At 37.7% G+C, this 24487-nt stretch overlaps 1 protein-coding gene across 5 annotated transcripts in view; it reads left to right on the top strand.

Annotated features, from left to right (window-relative positions):
* Positions 1-24487, top strand: part of FRY (FRY microtubule binding protein) — a 217630-nt gene that overhangs the window by 164149 nt on the left and 28994 nt on the right. For all 5 annotated transcript variants that reach the window (XM_074859862.1, XM_074859864.1, XM_074859861.1 and 2 more), the window contains 13 exons: positions 227-412; positions 2409-2607; positions 3250-3371; positions 4250-4437; positions 5368-5462; positions 7151-7752; positions 9477-9574; positions 9667-9837; positions 15439-15579; positions 16324-16503; positions 17551-17712; positions 18545-18619; positions 19661-19831. In XM_074859862.1, coding sequence (XP_074715963.1) covers positions 227-412; positions 2409-2607; positions 3250-3371; positions 4250-4437; positions 5368-5462; positions 7151-7752; positions 9477-9574; positions 9667-9837; positions 15439-15579; positions 16324-16503; positions 17551-17712; positions 18545-18619; positions 19661-19831 — 2390 coding nt within the window. The remainder of the gene's footprint in view (positions 1-226; positions 413-2408; positions 2608-3249; positions 3372-4249; positions 4438-5367; positions 5463-7150; positions 7753-9476; positions 9575-9666; positions 9838-15438; positions 15580-16323; positions 16504-17550; positions 17713-18544; positions 18620-19660; positions 19832-24487) is intronic.

Raw genomic sequence — 24487 nt, 5'->3', positions numbered from 1 at the left:
GTATTGCCACACATTGTTTTGTACCTCCTGTATGGGACCTCAGTCTGGAAACTTAACTATACACATACATTTAAACAAAAACACTAGTAACCATATCTGGAAATACTACACCTTTTGTTTGTTTGCACTGTTGCCATGAATTGCCTTGGAATTTTTGCTGTTTCTGGAATGTGAACTTGTTTGTTACTACTTCATATTCAGTGATTGCTGTAACCTTTTCTTTTAGGTCTTGACCATTACCGCCCTGAGGTCTTTGAACACAGTAAAAAGTTACTGCTTCACCTTTTGATTGCATTATCTTGCAATAGCAACTATCAAGCCATTGCATCAGTGCTTCTTCAGACCAGAGAGATGAATGAGACCAAGACTCTGACAGTACAGCCAGCATACTTGCCTGAATATCTTTATACAGGTAATAAAGCAAAAGAAGAAAAGAACATTGCATTATACTGTGAGGTTTTTGGAAGTAGGAAGTCAAGGTTACTTTCCTAAAATGTAACAGTTTTGATAAATTAGAGTAGTAAAGTGGCAAATATGAACAGTTCCCATTAATATTAATTCCATGTTAACTACCCTAGAGATGTGCCCAAATTATTATTAGATAACTTTTCATGATAGTGAGAAAGCTATCTGATGTAAGGCAAAATATATAATGTAGAATTTTAAACATTAATGCGGCTAATAACTTCCTAACTTCCCCCTCAGGGAGCTGGGACTACTTTAAATGAGGGCAATCACTCCTCAACCTTCAAAAGAAATGAATAAATAATTCCCACACAGGAAGAGCAGCAAAATGTGCAGCTCAGATTTTCCATTATTAAATTAAATTTCACATGATATACACCCTCCTTTATATCACAGATACACTTCATTTCTCTCCTGAAATCTGTTTCTGCATTAGAAGGCTTACTTCAGACCTCTGCTGAGATGGGTGTTCTGTTAACTTTGGCCAATTTACCTGTTTTTAACAGGTTGGTTGGGAACAGTTTGTAAAAAGCTGCTAGCTAAATTTACTGTTGTCATGTAATATTATTAAAAGAAAGCATACTGTTGAGATTTGAAGGAATCATAGAACCATTGTAGAGTTACAGAGGTAGCATTAGTTGTCTGGGAAAGGGTGAGGAACTTTACCATACAGTGGGAAATGAAAATTATCAAATTAGTGGTTCTTTAGGAATATAACTAAAACAAATAGTTTGGCTTTATAAAGAATATTAGTTGATAACTGATTTTTTTTTATGAGACCCAAAAAAATTATTTTAAAGCAATGAGAAGAAGGGATAGGTATTTCAGATTAATGAATTAGTTTGGCCATCGAGGTTTCATTCTGAGTAATGTCTGTGCAAAATTACATCATATGTAAATTTCCTGTCTTGAGTTGTGTAGATCTCTTTTCCAATGCATGTCCATAAACTATTAAATACAGGATAAAATTCTTACATTAAAATTATATTATTGTTTTTCTGCCAGAATGAAAAACTGTTTTCATTCCTGTGTCTGAAAAACATAATTGGTACCCTTTGTCTGGGCCTCTCATGCCCAAGAAGTTATCAAAACTTTGTATTTGGACTCTTTTTTGAGCAGCTAATGTAAAAAGTGAGAATATGAGTGAGTAGCTATAGCAAAGAATCCTAACTGGAAATACTTCAGCTCAGGTTTGTTTCACATAATGTCAGGCAACTAAATTTACAGTCTCCTGCAATGGCTTTTGTCAGTAGAGAGGCCCCTCCTGCTCTCAGTCTTCTCGCAAGGCCAGTTTTTCTGTTGTAGATACAGCCTGAAGAAAAAAGGTCTTAGTTTCTAATTTCAGCCTGGAAGTTGTGTGGTGAGCTTTTGACTTAGCAAAATTCTTACTCAAATGTTTAATCTTAATGCTGAAAATATTTAGTATGAGTAGTCCAGTGTTTCCAATTACTAAAGGTGTTGAACAGAAGCCTTAAACATTCATGTCTTCGTTTCAATTACATTTGTAAAATTAGGACAACATTATTGTCCTAAAAATTCCACCTTGCAGAGGTTTTTTCCTCATCAGAGTAGCCTAGAGAAGTGAGCTGAACTTTGCATGCACTTAGCCAAGTTCAAAATTCCCTTTACAAAAAGTTGTACTTCTGAACGTAAAATGTCCTGAAACATTTGTTTTTCAAGTACTGTAGCCCTCATACAGTAAAAAAAAAAAATCTTGACTTTGATATTTTTCATTTTATATTGGATTCTGCACATTTAGAAACACAGTACCATTTTCACTCCCATAGCCGTTTGAGGGTTGTTATGTTCTGCAGGTTTTCCTCATGTTTCCCAGTAGAAGGTTTCTGCTCCTGACTCTGAAAAGAGCTGCTTGGTGGACACTTCCATCTGTAATGCTGCCCAACAGTGCATTCCATCTTTATCTCCTCCCTTTCGGCTGGCAGGTGGCTTTGACTTTCTGCGGGAGTACCAGTCATCTCCGGTGCCAGACTCTGGCTTGAGCTCCAGCTCCACCTCCTCCAGTATCAGTCTGGGAGGCAGCAGTGGAAATCTCCCACAGATTACACAAGAGGTTGAGGACATGGACACTGCTGCTGAAACAGATGAAAAAGCAAACAAATTAATTGAGTTTCTGACAACCAGGTAATGGAGATAAGCAGAGGATATGTGTGTACTTGAAACACATACTTTCATGTCTTCTCTACAATTATCTGTAGCAACTTAAAAGACTCAAAGGAAAATGACTGAGCTTTTAGAGTAATTACAGACTCCCATTCCTCTTTTATGAATACTTACAGAAGTAGGTAGGTACTTAAAAGCGCTACAGTGTCAGGAGCAAAAGAAAAAAATCTTGCTTGACAGAAATAAAATGTTTAATTGACTGATAGTATTATGTTCAACAATGAACTAATGGAAGAAGACAGTTTTATTATTATAAAATTAGATAGGAAGTGAACAGGTCATAGTGAAAGGTCATGGTGAAACTAATATTAACTACCAACTACAGCCAGCAGATTCTAGAAGCAATGTTAAATAAAAAACCAGGGATTTCTTTATGCTGCTCTCTAAATGGTATAACTTATATTTTAAAAGAGAGGTTTTGTAAAATACAGCATAGGAATATTTATTTACTTGTATTTTGCTCATAAAATTATGTTCGGTTGCCTATTTTCCAGGCTATGCCCCTGGAAATACCTAATTGCCTTTGCAGTTTATATATTTTAACTGATTACATTAACTTCAGAAAACTCAAAGAAATTTTGCACTGTTATGTATTTCTTTAAGGGCATTTGGTCCACTTTGGTGCCATGAAGATATCACACCCAAAAATCAGAACACCAAGAGTGCTGAACAGCTCACTAATTTTCTGCGTCATGTTGTATCTGTATTTAAAGATTCCAAGTCAGGTAGTAATTTTTTTTCCTTTCATAACAAAGAATATTGCCTCAAGGTCACACTGAATGTTTATCCTGTGACTTAGTAGATCCACTTATGCAGAAGTATGACATATTGTGTGTCTTAACAAGGATGTATGACATATGAAAGACTTGCTTTAAAAAAATCATGTTAGATTGGACTATGGCTGAATGTTAAATTGAACATTTCTTCAAAGCTGTTGGTAGGAAGCCGGAAGCCTTTTGATTGATTCTGCCAGATAAAAACTCCTTTATGTCCTGTTGGTAAAATACATAACAGTTACTAAGTAAATGTACTTTCTTAAATTTCTTCTGGCAGCAGAAGTTTAGTTTTAATTTATTATGTTTTTAGAGTTTAGGAAATGTACTGATTGTATTTTGAAAACCAGCAGTCACTAATTAAGTATCTTCTAAGATCAAAGCAGACTGCAGCATCAGTATTTATATTTAAGATCTTATCGAAAGCCTTCTGAAGCTAGTAGAAAGACTCCTAATTCGCTTTGGCTTTAGGTTTGGGAGTGTTCAGAAGTTACTGTGTTGCTGCCAGCAAAAATAAAGGATGGTTTGAAAGTTTGTCCAGGAATTCTAAAAAAATTTAAATCACAATAAGAATTTCAGGTTTTTGCTGAAAAACATTTGCAGATTCAGAATTTTGATTTTGCAGTTTATTTTCTTATATTCTGTGTGAAATAAATATAAACAGTGGGAAGTTCTCCCAAACACAGACATTTCTGCATCTCCATTTCTCACAGGGTTTGCAGGATACACTACAGTGCATATCCTCCCCACAGAGTTGGTTCAGCCTGTTGATGACCCACAGTAAAGTCCTTCATAAAAAAAAAAAAATTGACATACTGTTTTTTGCTTAGGCTTCCATTTGGAGCAGCATCTGAGTGAAGTTGCTTTACAAACAGCTCTTTCAAGCTCTTCAAGACATTACGCAGGTCGCTCCTTCCAGATATTCAGGGCCCTAAAGCAACCCCTTTCTGCACATGCGTTGTCTGACCTCCTGTCAAGATTGGTGGAAGTTATTGGAGAGCATGGAGATGAGATTCAGGTATGCATGTGTACATAATGCTTCTTGGTACTGTTGATTTAATGTATACTTAATTTAAAATTACCATTTTAACAAGGTGTTTTGGAGTTAAGTGATGCAAAGTAGAATGTGGCCTTGGAAAAGGTTACCTCTGAGTTTACTGAATCCGTATGTACCTTATCAAAGCCTTCGTCAGGCTGTTGCAATCTTATATAGCTCTAAAGAGAACAACTAGAAAACATTTAGTAAACGTCACTCAAAATGAAATCTTTTTTCCCCTTTTCACATCATTAATTTGTGCTTAAGGAACCCATCATCCTATCTGATGTAATCTGACAACGTGAAGTAGACACCACCTCATTTCTCAGATGTTAACATCTTTTGGAATAAAGAAATCCACACCACCCATAACAATACAAAACTTACACTGACCCAATTTGATCCAGTCCTCTTTTAGTGAACTATGATGTTCATTTGGTTTAGCTAAGCAGACTAAAATTTTACAGTCAGAGACTATTAATTGCAAGATTCAAGACTTAGTAAGGAGAACTACTATCTCTTAATAAGAAACAGACTGACATCACCTCCATGTTTTACTTAGGTAATGAAACTGCCACAAGACGACAGTAATTTTCTGTCACAACTGCTTGTGCAGAATTTGTGTCAGTGACCTGCAAGTCAGAGGTTCTGTATGCTATTACGAGCCCTCTGATGAGATATGTGCCCTTCTTGCATGCCTTCATAGATCATTCAGTGCAGTGGCAGAAAATAAAACACATTTGTAGTGACATTTTAATGTTCAGGGCAGTGGCATTGATGTGAATGTTGTTCTTTTTTCAGGAGAAATTACAGGTTTTCAGTAGGTGCCTATTCCTTTTATGAACTGAAGATGTTTAAATGTTCACTATTTTGAATGTTTTTGTTGAAATGGTTAACCTCATGCATTGATAGGGGTATGTAATGGAGGCACTACTTACTTTGGAAGCTGCTGTGGATAATCTGTCTGACTGTTTGAAGAACAGTGATCTTTTGACGGTGTTATCACGGTAAGAGCCTGTTCTAACTATACCTTTTTTTTTTCAGTGTCTCATGATATTAAGTGTGCAGTGCTGCAGTCTGACAGCATAAAATAATTTTGATAAGATTGAGCTCATTTGTAACCTTTAGAGAACTAGACTAAGAGCACATATCAGTCAAATTTTGCGATAGTTAAAATAACGTTGGTACAACTAATGGAACTTTACAATGCATTGTAAATTCTGCCTTGCTGCCACTTGGCTATAACTTACTTTAACATCATTAAAAATATTGTATTTTTTGCACCTTTGTACCACGTACATGAAAACATATCTGGGAAGAAACATATTTTTTGTAATACTGGTTTCATTCAACCTGTCATTCTCAGATAAAGTATTCCCCAAGAAGTAAATGATCATAGTTTGTTCTCCTCAATAAAACTAGGGAGAATTTTGTCCCATGTGTACATAACCCATGGCTTTTGCCAGACGTGTAGACCATTTTTGTGAAACCCATGGCCTTAAAGTAGACCTTTGTGCATGGACCGAAATTGCAGGCTCCTTCCATAACACAACTGTTGACAGTACTGAGGGAGATTAATGTCTATCTGAGTCCTCATAGCAACAACAGAATAGGGAACGTTTTTGAAGAATGTCCATAAGTAACCATGCTACATGCAGAACAAAAATACAAGAGCTATCATTTCTGAAGCTAGTAGGCAGGGTGCTATGTATTATACTGCAATGGCAGAACACAAGTATTGCCTTTTGATAGAGTAGAGGTAGGCAAATACAGCTTCTACTTTGTAAACTAAGAGCTATTTGTCTTTCTTTAGTGCACATTTCAGGAAAGAGCGAGATGAAAGGGCAAGAAACACTCCAGAAAGCAGTAGGATGCAGTGTTCTTTACCCTGGCACTATTGATTCCATAAGATCCTCTTCAAATATTATAGGCAGTAGGGACTCATAGCATATGAGGTAGGAATGGGACCAGAGAGTCAGGAATTAGGCGTTCTCCAAAACAAACTTCCCTTGCGTGTTATCAACATAGCATGTTCATCTGTACAGATAATTAATAGGGATTTTCTGGGTCATCACATGAGAGTCCATGAGGAGGCATATGTCACAGTGCCATTTTCTGTAAACCATCTTGAAGAGGTCTTAGGATACATACAGGCAGAGAAGGATGCAATGACAAGCAAGAACCTCGGCAGACACATGACAGGTTTCTTGAAGAAAATGTGGCATATTTGTGGTTCTGCTTAAGATATGCTGGTTTTTCTGATCATAGTTCTCACATTAGCCAGTAACCCATTGGGTGTTTTGTCTACCAGCTCTGCCAAGTTTGGGGTTTGCTCCACTGATGAGGGCATTTTAAAGACCAAAATTGTTTTCAGTTCTACCACTGCTCCGTTATATGGGCATTTCCACAAGTCACTTCACAGCTCTGTATCTCTTATCCCCGTGTCATTCTTACCTGTCTAGACTGTAGGCTGTCCTCCTCTGGTTTGGTGCAGTGCCCTGTGAACCTCACTTTAGTCATGTCTGTGGCCACTTCTGGAAAAAAAAGACAGGCTGCAATAGAAAGTGTGGTGTTTTACTTTTTCCATTTAAATATTTATTTACAGTTTCATAAATACTTAACTTGCATCCAGTTTGTACAAGTTTCAAGCTGTGCATTCACACACTGCAATGTATGTTATATATTTTTTTTTCAGTTCATCTTCGCCAGATTTAACATCAAGCACCAAACTAACTGCTAACCGGAAGAGCACAGGACAGCTGAATGTGAATCCTGCAAGTGGTAACACAGCCACTGCTGAACGAAGCAGGCACCAGAGGAGCTTCTCTGTACCCAAAAAGTTTGGAGATGTGGACAAGTCCTCAGACCCACCACGCAGTGCCACACTAGACAGAATTCAGGCATGCACCCAACAAGGCCTGTCCTCTAAAACAAGAAGTTCATCTTCTCTAAAGGACAGTCTCACTGACCCATCCCATATTAACAATCCAACCAACCTACTAGCCACCATCTTCTGGGTTGCTGTGGCTTTGATGGAATCGGATTTTGAGTTCGAGTATCTGATGGCATTGCGGTTACTGAATAAACTTCTGGCTCATTTGCCACTAGATAAAGCTGAAAACAGGGAGAAGTTAGAGAAGTTGCAAGGGCAGCTGAAGTGGGCAGACTTCTCAGGGCTTCAGCAGCTACTCCTGAAAGGATTCACCTCCCTTACTACCACTGATCTCACACTACAGCTCTTTAGTTTGCTGACACCAGTCTCTAGAATATCCATGGTGGATTCCTCTCAAGCTATAGGTAAAATCAGTATACTTTCCTCTCTATCAGTTACTGGTGCTTTGACATTTGTTGACAGACCTCATCAGGCTATCTGAACAAAACCGAAAATGGCACTTTTTCTTTCTCTTCTAATATAGCATAATGTACTTTTGCTTTGAGCTGGGTGGGCTGTTTGGAAATTTCGTAGCAGTATAACATGTTTCTGAAAAGTAAATGTATTGCACAATGAAGTTTTAGAAGAGAGCAGTCGTGTATTATTTCACATTTCATTTCTAGGGCTTAGCAACATATAAAGTTTCTGAGTGCTGACAAAGTAAGCATATGTAAGGAGATACTGTCAAATTTTCTAGAACCTATTTTGGCCAGTTTTTCCATTTAATTATTTTCAGAATATTTCAAATGACTTGATTTTAAATTAGTGCTTTATGGGATTTTCCCTAGAAATATAAATATCAAAAACTCTTGTACACTTTTTAGATAAACAGCAATAGCACATTAGTGAGTGAGGAGAGAGGCCTGGGTGATAAGGAAATAAAGCAACATTTTGAAATTCCAAATTATTTAGCTGAGGATGTGACCACTTCTTAATTATATTTCTTGAAGAGAGTTTCTGTATTGTCCCAGATTTTTACTACTGTGTTTCAGTCAGAAACACAGATATTAAGACAACTGTGCAGGTGTCACAACTAAGTCATAACAAGCTTAGACACAGACTAAGGGGATGAATGCCATGAACAGCCTGCCCATCTCTAAGCACCTGTGTGGTGCCTGTGTTCCAGACTTCAGTTGGGCAATTCACACATGGGCTGTGACAGTACCATCTGGAGGTATCTTTTCTTTTCCCTGAGTATAGAGGAAGCCTAGGGAAATTACACTCCTAACTTAGGCAACTTGTTTAATTGTGTAGGAGAAGATGGAATGAACGGTTAGAAAGTTATTTTCATAGAACAAATTCTTGCTTTTCAAAAAACAGATTGTGTCTGGGTACAGTTTCTTGACTTCTGAGCTCTGAGCTCCCACCTGAACTGGAGCAGCTTTTGTTATAGCTCCCCATTACAGTCACTACCTGTAGTTCATCAACTACCTTGAGCTATGAGTTGGTGCAGAAGAGCTGAATCCCAGCTCCAGACAGAGCTCTTACACTAATGACAGCGGCTGGTACTTGGTGCAGGAGCCATCTCCTGGCTTCAGAAATACCCATTTGAGTAGTCTCATCCGACCAGTTATATCAGAATTTTTAATAATAGTAACGACAACAACAACTTGAACAGTATAAAACAATGGAAGCTGTGCCTGGCAGCCTGACCAAAACAGTTGTTCATTTGTCAATACTCACTGAATTTCTTTTTGTGTTTTAGCAGCAGTAATGAAAATGCCACCAGTTAAGACTGTCAGTAAGCCACTTAAGTGGAAAAGATACACATACTCTCTAACAGAAATAAGATACGTACTTCTGTGAGATATTTTATCCTGTAAATACTTGTTTGTGCAGTGGTGTTTGCAGAAACAGGTTCATGCTTTATAACAGTACTGTTGCCTAAAAGATATACTCTATTTTCAAATTAAGGTCTCCTTAAGACAAATGTGGCATGGCCAGTGGCATGAACAAGTTGACAGAGTCTGTGTGAGTTTACAGCCAATGTAATATTGAAACCGTGACCTCCCATGAAACACCAACCTAAAGATCACTGTGGCTTTTGCTGTCCAAAATACACATTTTGTTCTGTGTTTTCCTGTTCTAGGATTTCCACTGAATGTTTTGTGTCTCCTGCCCCATTTAATTCAGCATTTTGACAGCCCAAACCAGTTTTGTAAAGATATAGCCGAAAGGATTGCTCAGGTATCAAAGTTATTTACTGTTTCATACATCCTCAAATCCTGTAAATGCAGTTGCCTTGTTCTTAATGTGTTTTGACATTTATATTTAATTAGGTTTGTTTGGAGGAGAAGAACCCCAAGCTATCAAATCTTGCACATGTCATGACCCTTTATAAAACACACAGCTATACAAGGGACTGTGCTACCTGGGTAAATGTGGTTTGCCGTTACCTTCATGAAGCATTTGCTGATATTACTTTGAGTATGGTTACATATTTGGCTGAGGTAAGTTTTCAAAAACTTTTTACTGTTTTAACTCTTCTGTTCCCTTACAACCCAAAGAGCTGAAGTCTGTCTGCAGATTACCAGGGAATCCCTGTAGCTGTTACTTATAGTTAAGAATAAAAAGCAAAAATTAGCAGAAAGAAAGGGAATTACTGTAAGAAATCAATATTGAATGCTAAAACAAAAGGCAGCAAAGGTCTGCAGGGCTGATACGTCTTAAAGCAGCTTCCCTCATCAGCCAGTCAGATTTTCCACTCTGAAAGAGAGAGAAACTGGACATTTATTTAGATTCCACTGAGGAAAATAAGGGAAGGACTAATTCCAGAAGGGGTTTAGCAACAGAGGTAAGATATCATCTACTATATAAGGATCTGGTTCTTGATACAAATTTGTATGCATTCCTCTAACACTGAATAGGATCATCTTGCTGCCCAGGTTTTCCCCTGTGCTCATCACTTACTCCTAACATTTCTCGTGTGCGGAGTATAGAGCTGTTGTAGTGTTGTTGCTGGGGTTCCAAGACTCAGTTCTGCTCTTTAGCTTAAAGCCACTTGATCTTCTGCCTTGTGTGTTGGATCGATATCAGGACACCATTTTGTTGTAGAGTTCTCAGATTTATCCCTTCACTTCCCTGCTGTAGTAAGATGCCTTCAGCCTCCCCTCTCGTGCAGGGAGAAGACAGTTCTGTATTCATGACCAAATTCACTAGCTTCTTTATAGCAGCTTTGTTTTTTGGAGCAGATTCATTCTCCCTTCTGCCAAAGGATCTCTGATACTGCCTAAGCATCTCTGATTTTCAAGAGCCTTTCAGAGCACACTTGGCCCTGCTACCTCAAGTTCCAGTTCCTCACCTTGTTTGCACATGGAGGCTCTACGTAAACAATCATATCAGATCTTAACTGATGGTGAAAGCCATAACTCTCCTGTAGGAGACTAAAACAGGACCTTGAGGTTTTTCAGTGTATTTTCAAACTCAAAAAACTCTGAAGAACTATTAGCTCTTCAAAAAGAATCACAGAATCATCTAGGTTGGAAAAGACCTTGAAGATCATCCAGTCCAACCATTAACCTAACATTGACAGTTCCCAACTACACCATATCACTCAGCACTATGGACTCTACTCTTAAACACCTCCAGGGATGGGGACTCCACCACGTCCCTGGGCAGCCCATTCCAACGCCTAACAACCCGTTCAGTAAAGAAATGCTTCCTAATATCTAGTCTAAACCTTCCCTGTCGCAACTTGAGGCCATTACCTCTTGTCCTATCGCTTATTACTTGGTTAAAGAGGCTCATTCCCAGCTCTCTGCAACCTCCTTTCAGGCAGTTGTAGAGGCCGATGAGGTCTCCCCTCAGCCTCCTCTTCTCCAGACTAAACAACGCCAGTTCCCTCAGCCGCTCCTCGTACGACATGTGCTCCAGACCCTTCACCAGCTTCCTTGCCCTTCTCTGGACACGCTCGAGTAATTCAATGTCCTTTTTGTAGTGAGGGGCCCAAAACTGAACACAGTAATCGAGGTGTGGCCTCACCAGTGCCGAGTACAGGGGTAAGATCACTTCCCTGTCCCTGCTGGCCATGCTATTTCTGATGCAAGCCAGGATGCCATTGGCCTTCTTGGCCACCTGGGCACACTGCTGGCTCATCTTCAGCTGGCTGTCAATCAACACCCCCAGGTCTCTCTCTGAATCCCCCAGAGTCTCCTTCACAGCAGAAACTTGTATTCCTAAATGCTGTAAAAATTGAGCTTTAAAATCTTTCTCCTTTGCTTTCCCAGCCTTAGGAAAACATTTGCCCCCTGTTTTCCCTTCAGTGCTCTACATACAGTTATTAGTGCTGCAATACTTCCACAAAGGCCATTGCATGATCTTGTTCCCCTCAAAACGGGTTTAGACATGCATCTGGAGACTCTTTCCTTGCACTTCCCCCTTGCTGTGGATTGGCACCACACTACTATATTAATGGCAAGTCAGGCAGGTTTTTGGGCGTAATTAAGGCACATTCCTCACATAGCACCATCATCGCAGGATGACAGAGTAGTAAGCTGGACTTCCTTTCTCTGTATTTACATTGACTGCAGCTCTGTTGAGTCATGTCTGTGGAATATTTGTATGGGCATAGGGTAGCTGCCAGTCTGGAGGAGGAGCAAGAGACAAGAAACGATCTTGTTCAGCCTGGTGTGGCCATGAAAAAGATTTTTCCAGCATTCAGAATATGTTTCCCCTTTTCTTCTTAGTTAATTCCCAGACCAGCATAAACAATGTGCTCCTGTCTCCTGTAAACCAGCTGTGGTATATACTGTCAATAGGTAAAGCCAGATGGGTTAACAGCTCCAGTGGGTAATCCACAGTTGAATGTTATAGTCATATACATGGTTACAGAGTTTTGGGCTTTAACAGTCCTGGCTCAGTCCCCAGTGCTTGGGCCTGAGGGGTACTGTGAGACATGCAGTGTTTAAGAATAACAGAGGAAATCTATGTTGCAACAGTGACCCCTCCAAAGACACAGGTATACCTTCAGAAGGGGACTTTCTACCACAAGTTAAGACTATGAGAACAAATGCTCTCAGCAGAAGGTAAAAGCTTCAGTTATTGCCATTCAGACAAAAAATTGCATTTAACCTATTTGATGGCAGTTAGTTGCTGGTGCTAGGGGTATGATCCTGACATAAAATAAGACATTTCAACTGTCGTCTTATCCAAACCTTACAGTAACAAGCAGTGCTCCTTACTCAGTTTTACATATTACAGCTCCATCCACAATAAATGATCATTTCTTCTAGAAAAATACTTGGGGATCTCAAGGATTTCCTCAAGGATGAGGAAAGATCACTATTTAATAGTGCAGTAGAACTTTGAACCTCCACTACCAAAATAAGCATACAAACACATTACTGAAAGCTCACATTGATTTTATGTTAGGTTTTTTGCATATTTTTAAAAATCAACCTCGTACCATGAGAGTATAATCATTCTATGAGTATATCTGAATTTACATGGGTCATTACATTTACATGTTAAACTAGTGATTCAAGTCCAGGGTCATGCTTGGAATTAAATAGCTAATGCTATTAATACAGAAGAAGGGACAAGAGACCACATAGTGCATAGTAACGTGCTCATGGTAGATGTTTCCTTCTCCTCTCTGTTAGATAGAGGATTGCTTGTGATAGATAAGCGGTCATAACCTGTTCAAAACCAAGGAATCACTAGAGAATAAGACATTTGTGTTGCAAGGGGAAGCATGTCCTAGATGAGGCATTATCCTAACAGCTTGTCTATCAGATGTGGCTTGTGAAATGCCTTCTTTATTTTCTCAGTGGACACAGAAAACAACTGTGTGACTGACCAGCATAGTCTAGGAGCTGAGTATCTCTTCTCACCTGCTGCCAGATTTGGAGGGGTAGAGGCGATTATCTCCTGTCGCAGCACCCCAGCAGCCACATCAACCAGCAGCAGCCAGTTGAGGCAGCCCTTGAAGGAGGAGTCTCTGCTCTCTACCTAGTCCTGGGTTAGTTGCTGCTTCAGAAAGAGGTCAAATGTTGCTAATGGAATGTGGATCCCTAAACCCAGATAAGACCCAGATAGTTACCACACACTAACAGGAGAGGAATCCACAATTCCTCAAACAATTCACATGGACCAGAGTCAAAAAAAAAAAAAATCTTCTTAAAAATACAGTGGAAACTCTTTGTCCTGGAACACAGTGATCTAAATGATGTTACCACAACTCCATCACTTCTGGCAGCAAAAGAATTCTTATTGTACTAAATGCATTTTAAAGTTGCTGTTCTTTTTTTAAACTGAAATATTCTTTCTTGTTACAAATTTATGATGTATTTAAGTATACACTTGGACTGTGAATCACCTGAACAAGCAAAAACTGACACAGTCCACAAATGTTAAGAGTTTAAGGGCCAAAAGCTGTTTAAGTCAAAGGATTCTGTGGATAACAAATGTATACAAACTGGAATGGAAATTAGAAGCTTTCAGAGATATAGTTCCCAGAATAGCTTTCTAACCAGCAATAGAGACAAAATTCCCATTATTTCTCAAGAATTCCTTTTCCTATCACAAAAGTGATTATCAGATGCAGTAGCCTCTGTCAGAGAACAAAAAAATTTCCTTCTCTCATCCAGATAGTTTCTTCTAATCCTTTATTCCTACACTGAAAGAGTATACTAGGTGATGTGCTGGATCATATAAACTATTTAAAAGAAAGGAATCAAGGCTTCCATTGCAAGATCCTAATGGAAGGCAAGAAAAAGTCTGTAACCCTGTTTTGAATAAGAATAGCTAAGCACATTTTATCTCTCAGTAAAGGTATCCATGGGCTGAAGCAGGTTACCATGTAGTACCTTTAATTTAAAAACTCTTGTTGTCTTTTTGTAGATTAATAGATAAGGCATAGTGAGTTCCATCTATTGTGCTGTTAATGGAATGTGCCTACTTGATTTTTTTATGAATCACTAATTACTACTCACTTTTACTGATGAAAGAAATCAGAAGATATTTAGTGGGATGAGATAGGTGTGGCCTACCTGATCATTCCATTTTGGCTGGCATGAAGCGTTCTCATTCAGTAAAAAGAGGAACCTTATTCAGGCCATCAAGGGCATCTAATAAATTACTAGACTCCACTTGGATAACAATCGATATTTTTCTCTGATGGAAATCATGAGGCAGCATAGAGTTTTTATAAGTAATTGATTTCTAGATCCTAATATCTCTAGTAACCAATGTTAGAAGAAATTTTTTGTCAGCCTGAACGGAAGGATAGAGTCTAGTCTTGAGCCTCTGGTAACCTCCAGCAATAACATTTGATTGCCTCTGAAATTTGTGGGGTGGGACAGTACCTGTCACCAATGAAAGAACGTGCTACCTTCCAGGAAATTTTCAGCTGAGATGTTTCACACACATGTACAAACACAGCATGGCTGTACGCCTTCTGAATTACTGTAATGTATATATATGAGCACAGCTGCCTTTCCAAGGTTCATTGTGATATTCTGGGATCTACGCTCAGGTGTTCCAAAATTCCGGGATTTAGATCAAGCCCTTCTTTGTATTAGCCTCTGCAGTAAGAGAGCCCAGGGACTCCATCTCCTCCTTAACAGAAAATGTTTCCTTGGCAGTTACAGCCAGTGAGCACTGGCAGTGAAGTATATTTGGATAAATATATATTGATGCCTGAATAGTAGTAGTTTTGTTTCTTCAGCATGTTTTCTTTTTTCTCACTGACTTTCAGCAAGGGTAGGCATAAAAAGATACTCCCTGTTTTTATTGGATGTGCTTCCCCAATTACAGTGTAAATTTTGCCTACTAGTCTACTCAACTGCTGAATGTGTTTTCTGGATAAGTTAGGCCAGACTTATATAAAAAGTATGTTTCCTTATCAAAACAGGCTAGCATTTGGCTCCCAACTTAAAGCTCTTTTATTTCACACTTGTATCATCATCACTTGTAAAATGGTTGTAAAATGGCATTGCAAAATAAGTGAGTGAAGAGATATTAACAGTACAAATGGTATTGATGAAACTAGTAGCTTTTTCTATAAGAAGAAACATTTCCAAATTTAGTTATCTTCACTTTTTTTTTAACAGCTACTAGAAAAGGGCCTTCCTAGTATGCAACAGTCCCTCTTACAGATGATCTACAGTCTTCTTAGTTATATGGACCTGTCAGCTATTCCTGTGAAACAGTTTAACATGGAAGTGCTAAAAACCATTGAAAAATACGTACAGGTAAATACTGTATCTTCTTTATATTAACACAGGAATTTAGCAGTATTTACTATAATAATTTTATTTTTTATATAAGAATTCAAGACTAGATTCACAGGGAGGACTGCAACTGTCCAGTGTAGTATCTAGTTTATAAATGTCCTAATGCCTCACAGACTCCATGTCCTCAGATAAAATGCCCAGCTGTGCGTTCACTGCGTGGGAAGGAGTAGGCTGCAGCCACACTACATCAGGAGCAAGCTTAATACCGGGCAGAGCCTGACTGACCACTCTTTTTAATTATTAGCATGAGGGAGATGTGGGATAAGCACTTCCTTTCAGAGACTTCTGCACCTAATTCTTGGCAAGCAAAAATACGTATTTCTGCTAGGAATTCACAGCTGTAAAGAGCCTGTGTCAAATCAGTTTTTCTATTAAGTGGGGATTCTGCCCTTATATTTATTCATACTGATTAAGACATTCAGGTAGGAGATTTTAAATCCTTTGCCAAGTTGGCCTTGCACTCAGGTCTCCCAGGTTGCAGGCCATTTCCCTAACAGTGACATCTTAGGCAAGTTTTGGTCTCTACTGTTGAAATCATTCTGCAAGTGTGTACCTTGTCACTGGCCAAGAGAGAGAAAGAATAGTAGTATTCCAATTCTACATTTTTATTATGTGGCAAAAAATATGACTGTAAAATGTAAATAATCTTGAATGTGTGTGAATCTTTCATTCTGTTTGCTGATTAAATATACCTATTTCTAGAGCATTCACTGGAGAGAAGCCTTGAATATCCTGAAATTGGTAGTTTCTCGTTCTGCCAGTTTAGTTTTACCATCCTATCAAAACAGTGATCTTTCAAAAATGGAAATACATCGAGTGTGGAACAGTGCCTCCAAGGAGCTACCAGGGAAGACTTTAGAGTTTCATTTTGATATTTCAGAGGTACTGTTTGTAATTCTGCTACTTAAAACCTTAATTCTGTCATTTGATAATCCTAAAGCATGTGTTGCAGCTTCTTAAGAAAGCTGAAAAATTGGGAAAGAAAAGAAAATTACTAAACTGGGTCTCTTAAATTCTTTTTGATTCACAGTGACATATTTAACGATTCATGCTGGAGGGCTCTTTCTGATTTTTACTAGATTTTTTTTGTGAAGGAATTATTAGTTGTATTTAAAATTATTTGGCAGAAAAGCTGTGTTGCAGTTATGCCAACTATAATATATATGATATATATAAAATCCCCCTCCAAGCATCTTATACGAATGTTCTCTATAACTGTTAAACACAGAAGTATGTCCTTTAAGGGAGTACTGCCTGACTTCTGACTGAACTCTTTTACAGCAGTCTTTGTCTTGCAAACCCTGTACACCTTTTAACTTTGTAGAACTGAATGGTCCTATTGACTTTAGTGGGCAACTCACTGTATTTATAGTTATGAACCTGCAGGACTCTTTGCAGCATTATAGACTTTCATATAGATAATAGTAAGACTTCTAGGTTGAAAGGAAATCTGAACATAAAAAGGCATCTTGTACTATTTATATAAAGAGTTTCTTCTTGCTGTTTCATGTAGGTATATCTCTAGAAAATGCTGAGCATCCTGTCGTCGATCCAATAAAGCATTTTAATGTTTGTTGGAAGAGGGCCAGAGCGTTCAACACTCTTCAGAAAAAAACATTAAAAACATGTGCAAGAAATGTGCATTTGAAATAGATTTCATAAGCTTTCTGGGTTTTTTGATGGTTCTTATGTTAGAAACTAGTTTGACAGTTGCTTTGAGTATTAGCTATTCATGAACATAAGCACTACATACTAAGTATGGCAACTGTTACTCAGACGTTCACAGTGGAAAATAACATGCATACCAAGTGGCATGAAATTTGGTGCACTCCTTGTTTTACCCCTGTATATGGTCTTCAGAGTAATCTTTTCCTGCAATAAGTTCATCCTGGAGCATAGCACTAGTAAATAATTACCTCTCTATTTAAGACTCCAATTATTGGGAGACGGTATGATGAGCTGCAAAGTTCTTCTGGACGAGATGGTAAACCCAGGGCAATGGCTGTCACCCGGAGCACTTCTTCAACCTCATCAGGATCCAACTCCAATGTCCTTGTTCCTGTGAGCTGGAAGAGACCTCAATACTCTCAGGTAAACTCCTTTTAAGTAGCCCACTATTCATTAACAAGTTGCCCTTGGAGAAGCTGAATTAGCACACACTTAGGTTCTTAAATGCTTGTGCCCTCTGTGCCCTATGCAGTGCTGCTGGCTGGTTGGGGCAGTGGCAGCACAACATCTGGCTGTGTGTTCTGAATGTCTTCCTTGGACTCAGAAATGGACTGAGTTATGTCTGTCTTCTTCCTGCCAGTGTTTTAATTTCAACCTGCAGGAAATACATCTCTTTAAGACTTCTCATTCTAGGTCAGATTTAGTTAAGAATGACAGGTGAGTTCAGATACTAGCAAGGAGAGCAGATAGACAGCATGTGCAGCTTTCTAAGTGTTGTTTTCCTGGGAAATCCGGTAAAAAGAATTCCTTGGAAAACTTTTTCTAGAAGTGATGTTTGGTTACCTTATTGATTTTTGGTTATCTGCCAGTTAAAATAAAACCATGCAGAATAAATTTATTTATTGCTCTTTTTTTTAAATATAGCAGATTATATAGCAGTGACTGAGGCCCAATTCTGCAAAAAATAATTATGCATGTGCTTAATTTTAATCTTCTGAACTGTCCACACAATCCAATGTTTCCTTATTATGCTCAACAGAATTAATAGGCTAATTAAAAAATAATAAACACCAAAATCATTAACAGCTATTTTTATGTTTCCTTGTATGCATAGTTACTCTGAAAGCAACCCTTAGAGCACTTAATGACTAATTCTTTGGTTCCTCCTAATTAAAAATCCTTAATATATGTTTCTAGCCACCAGGAGAATGGGTGGTTAAAAAAAGACTCAATTGAGAAACATCTTCTTTTCTAGAAAAGAACAAAGGAAAAGCTGGTGCATGTCCTTTCTCTATGTGGTCAGGAAGTTGGGCTGAGTAAAAACCCTTCAGTAAGTAGCCTTGTATTGACCATTTCTTTGTTTCATTGTGTCCTAAAATTTAAAAAGAACTTTGTTTCCCAGAGTTGATGACCTGATTTGCAAAGTTTCATGTCACATTACTATCACTGTCATTTGTGTTGGCCCATGCTGCATTTGTCAGCATATACACCAGTGAGTGAATGGCCCTCTCACTTAAAGATGATTTACTTACAGAGCTACATACAGTTTTTCTGTGAGAGATCTGTGATGTAGGTTTTACTTACGCCATCTCAGTGAGTGGAGAGTAACAACCTCTGGTATTACCAATCTAGAGCCTTTATAAAGTAAAAAATTAAATTACAGAAGTAAAACTGGAGGGGGAGGGTGTCTGATTTTTCCATTAGATAGCTGTTCTAATGTTACTCTTTAAAAATTAATTTTATCTGGTGCCAGGAAATGGGCAATAGATCATTCAGGGTAGGAAGCTCTTAAAATAGTTACTAAGTATTTTCTATGGAGACAGGAAAATTTCTGAATGTTTTCTGGATATGTTGTATGCCACTTGTATTATGGCAAACAGTTCCTTCACTTCTGCAAGACAGGGATGTTGCATTTTTGTAACTGAGTTGCAGATATAATTATTTTTAGTAGGAAAGGAAAAATTGCAGCTTGTTTTATTTTCTAATCTTGTCATATTTTTGAACACCATTTTTAACTAGAGATTTTTTGATGAATTTACTATCTCATTCCCTTGACAGTATTTTCTTTGCTAAGTTCTCTGAATTTTGCTCCTATAAATGTATATAAACATCCAGGCAACATCAGTCTGCAGCCATTAGGAGGTAGCTGTAATATTCTTGGACGCGTTCCTGCAATATGAAGTTGTTTCTTTGTACAAGTTTAATCTGAAGGCACCTGTCCAACATAAATAATAAAGAGTGTTCTAAAAATACTCGGTGAAGGAATTAGGTGTGTACTGGAAATACAGTCTTCCGAATAAGCAATTACAGCTTTTAGGAAGAAACAACCAGAGGGAACAGTTTGTTACAACAGAAATCCTTTGAATTGTAGGTAATTTTTTCTTCCTGTGGTGATTTGGATCTGATTGAGCACCAGACGAGCTTGGTGTCTTCAGAAGACGGAACAAGGGAGCAGGAGAACATGGATGATTCAAACAGTGAACAACAATTCAGAGTCTTTAGGGACTTTGATTTCCTAGATGTTGAGCTGGAAGATGGGGAGGTACAGTATATTTTTTCTGAAACATCTTTTCTGTTAAAACAGTTTGTTATTCTTTCTACTAAACACTATACTCTTCTTGTAACATAAAACTTTAACTGTATAACTATAAACTTAGTTTTGAGTTCAGATTATTTATAATGTTCACTTAGTGTTTCTTTCAGTAGCATAACAGTAAAAGGGTACCACACCCTTCCTTTCCAAATCTACTTTAGGAAACACTGCAGAACTGTTACTGGAAGATAAAGCGTCTGTTCTAGTACCTTTTCAGTGAATTTACTTTTAAGTGAATTTATTTTAAGTACAATTTTTAAAGGTCTAAATTGTTAACAAAAATATATTTGCTGATTAAAAACCTATAAAATGAAATTGTTCCAAATCTCTTGGTTCAAGAGTAACCCTCCAAAACATGAATTCAGGCCTTCAGGCTGTCGTTACTCCTGCAACTGCTGATGAAATCACTAATGCTTAGAGAGATTTACCTTCCACTCTGCTTAGGTGTCTGTGATTTCATCATTTCATGCAGGAGCTAAACAGAACCCTGAGGGCCCAGATCAAGTCTCAACAGGTGAAGCCTGTCAGCTCACCTTGAGCTGAAACTGCTGAAGGGAAAAAGTTGAACTGCTGAATTTTGGGGGGCTACACCCTTTAACCTTGCTTATATCAAACTTGGAGTATTTCTTTCTTTTTGGGTGGAAAAGGCCAAAAATGAATATCCATTGCCAAACAAGTCTAACAATTGTGTTGCTATTTAAAATTTTAGAAATTGTTAACTCTCTTGAAGTACTTAAGGTGCAGATATTCAGCAAACCTAACAGCTTAATAAATTGTCTTGTCATAATCTGGACTCGATTTTAATATGAATTCTCTCAGACATCACTCTTAGCCCTGAGAAGAACATGTGTACAAGAAGAACTAATCAGTTTCCTCCCTAGTTGAATTACAGTAACAAAATAATTTTTAGGTAAACAGACCCCCCAGGTATGAACTCATGTACATCTGAATTTTATTTTTCTTCCAGTGAAGAGAAAGGATGAAGGAATAGAAAGAGATTTCACAGAGTCCTTATTTTCCAAGTCAGGAATCTCTGTATCAAAATATAGTAATTTTGGCTCACAGCTGCCCATGACTTTGCTAAAAAAAAACCAAACCAAACCAAACCAAACCAAAAAAAGCAGTTGGCATCAATGGTTGAAAATACATTAGCCAAATATTATGAAGGAGCTTTAATGTTCCAAACAGTGATAAATGATAAAACAGCAATGCCAGGTTGTTTGTCAAAAAGTATACTGGCTGCAATAATTTCTGTGTCTTAAATGCTTTCAAGATATTACAAGGACTTGGGACTGCAATTTTGACTAAATATCACATGATAATTTTTTGTCCAGTGAAATTCAGGAATTTCTTCTTTCTCTTCACCAGTTAATACCAGATTCTATATGATTGTGTAGAACAATTGCTATCAAAATGAGTTTACCTTCATGGACTGTGGCCCTGCAAAGATTTGTTTTATACATGTGGCTAACTTCAAGACTGAGGCCTAAATGAATCAATACACTAATTGTCTTAAGTTGGTCGTGGAACAGATACTAAGCTTCTCTAGTTTTATGTGAAGTAAAATGAAAAATGTAGTCTTTTACTTAATACAGTTTTCAAATTGCCATGGATCTGAGACCTTGCATCCCAAGGTTTAGTCCAGACTGACTTACTACTGTTTTAAATAAATAAATACTTCAGCCAAATTCAAACCTGGTGTAAGAGGCTACTTCTCTAATGACTGAGTTGAAACTGTATCATTTACTTCAAGTCTGAATTTGATATATTCATAAACATGAATAAAACAGTGTTAGAAAACTTAAGCTAGCAAGAGCACAAACAGTCTTGCCAAAAAGCCCTTATGATTCAAACAGGCCAGGGATGCTTGTATCATCCCCATACCACAAGATGTACTTGTTTGAAACTTCATAAAGATGTGAAAGCATGTAATGGTTATTTTCAAACTTAAAAGGTAGACTGAAGACTTGAAGTTTCTGTCATAATATTAGTTAAAGTTGTAGGCAAATGTTTGTCTATGATGTCTTTAATACAGTAATTTTACATAGATTCTTTCTATTTGTTTTTCTATCTGTTATATCTGCTACCCAGGAACTTCAGGTAAGAATGCTACTTGAACTCAGATGTGCCAGCATATGTTATGCCTTCTTGCAAATTTGTATTATAGAATAACATCATAGTTTTGTTGTTGCCCTCCCCCCTTTCGGTGTGTGCATAGGTGGGTTGGTGTGTGCATGCTTGCACTTTTGACAGGTGCTTCATTTTTTATCTTGTATTAGAAATATTTTTGAGGTCTTTTTCAAAAATTCTGCTTCAATTTGAGTTTGGTTTTGACATGTTCAACAGTCTTCACAAATTTTAAAATACCTTAATCTAGTATCAGAACTTTTTCAAATTGAGCCATTTTTTCTTTTGGTATCTTTGTGCATAATAATATGTAGAAACAAAAGAAGAACTTCATTATTTATAATATAATAAAGTTTAGGCCATTTGTTTCCATGGGAAAATTATATATAATTTCCAGCTTTTCAGTTGTGGTATATTGGCTCCTGTTAGCATCTTGCTAGAGCTGATACCTGAGATCTCCAGAAAGTTTACATCATTGCCTACCAGCCTGAATTTAATTGACTAAATAAATTAATTCACACAGCTTAATTCAACTGTATACCAACTTTGCTGGACTCATTTACCCTGTGAAGGAAACTGAAAAGGAGCATCAGTGGTTGCCAGTTTGGGACCTAAACTTGCAGTTTATCAATGTATAGAGAGAACTGAACTGACAGAGAACTGTGATGAGTTGTACAAATTATACAAAAATCAGCAACAATAGTATTTTGCATATTTGTTTCTGATTGTTTGTACATCAGTTATAATGCAAACACAACTCTCAAAAAATATTTGTCTCAAAATGCCTGTTCTCTAAAAGATAACAACCATATGGAAGTAGTGCCTTACTATGGAGTTCCACAATACTTTTGCCTATACCCTACAATATTGGTGTGACTCCATTAACTTTGCATACTTTGTCAATACAGTAAGGATAACAATTTGTGTGAAAGAAGTGTTGCGTGATTCTTACTAGCTCTATGGAGGAACTATGCTGCTCTCCCACGCATAGGGTTACTTTGCTTTTTACTGCCCTTTCTGTGTCTCTCCTTTTTCCCTGGGTTGTCGTAAGGTTTAAAGAGGCTGCAAGGGCACGTCCACTCCTTTACCAGAGGGTGGTGATTGTGGGAATTTCTGTGTGTTCTCTGCTGGCCAGACACTTTTATAATATGTAACTGTTTTCTTTTGAATTGATATTTGTTACTGGTGGCTTTTCAGATAGGAGATAGCTTTTCTCCCGCTGTAGATAAAAAAGAACAGCCTCTGAGATACATCTTCCCTCCTTCTTGTTAACTGTGAAAGAAAGATTGCTTAACAGACTATGAAATAAATTCCATCTTTGTAGACATGTGTTGACCTCTTGTTTAAATTCAGTATGATTCTGGGTGCCCCTGTAGCAAGCTTACGCTAACCCAAATACTGTGGGTACTGTGTTTCATCTCTCTTACCCTTTTCCCTCACTTCTAATTCACTCCCCCTTCTAACTGCATGCCCTGGAAGTGTCCCTTACCATTTTTCTTCTTTTTTGCTATCTTCCTTCTTTAAGACATTGCATAATAAAACTGCAACAATAAATATTCCCATAGACATGGGCTGCAAAGTTTACTGGTTGCAGTACTAGGCATCATGAGGATCATGGTGTGGTGATGGTCATCTTTGCTTGCTTGCTTATTTATGTCATTTTATCATTTGTTAGTTCAGTAACTGATGTGTTTGTGGAGGATGTCTCATTACTGCATGTGTCCTCCAGCCTTTGTGGGGGAGGATGAACAACCAAAGAATTTGTTAAAATAAATCCCTGCAAACTGAATAGTCATTTTTATGACTTAAAGAGACCTAATTTCTTAAATCTTAGATGTGTTCTGTTCTCTTGTCACACAAAACTACCATACGATCCTAGTCCCAGGATGAAAATACAGGGTTCTTCCAACAATGTGTCAGGTTTCATAACAATTTCATGTTCATTTGCTCTTGAATATAGTCATTCCTTAGTTCTGAATGTTCCTGTGGATTACAGTTATTGCATTTCTGGATTGCCTTTTTCCTAAAAAATATTTTTTTTTCTTTTTGCCTATTTGTTTGTGAACTGTGAACTTAGTGTCATGAATCACAGAATCAACTAGGTTGGAAAGGACCTTGAAGATCATCTAGTCCAACCATTAAAACTGAACGTTCCTTCTTTCTAATCATATTCCACAGTCCATTTCATTAAAGGGCAGTAATGCAAAATAAGATATGTTTGTGCAAGTTTGTTGATTGTTAAGGAGGTAAGATTGCAATTGAATTAATTGTGCTTTATGCAGTTTAGTCCCCATTCAGTAAATGTCTGAGTAGTCCTGAAAGGGGACTACTCAAGTGTTTAAAATTACAAATCTGCTTAAGGGACCTTACTGAACTCAGACCTCTTTCTCTATGATTGCACATAATTTTAATCTGCATAAGCCCAGGACATACTCATAATCAGTGATTTGATAATAATATTTATTATTTTTTTAGGCA

Source organism: Strix uralensis, chromosome 2 (genome assembly GCF_047716275.1).
Source record: "Strix uralensis isolate ZFMK-TIS-50842 chromosome 2, bStrUra1, whole genome shotgun sequence".
NCBI lineage: Eukaryota > Metazoa > Chordata > Aves > Strigiformes > Strigidae > Strix > Strix uralensis.
The sequence above is the reverse complement of the archived record's forward strand: the minus strand, read 5'-3'. Positions and strand labels throughout refer to the sequence as shown.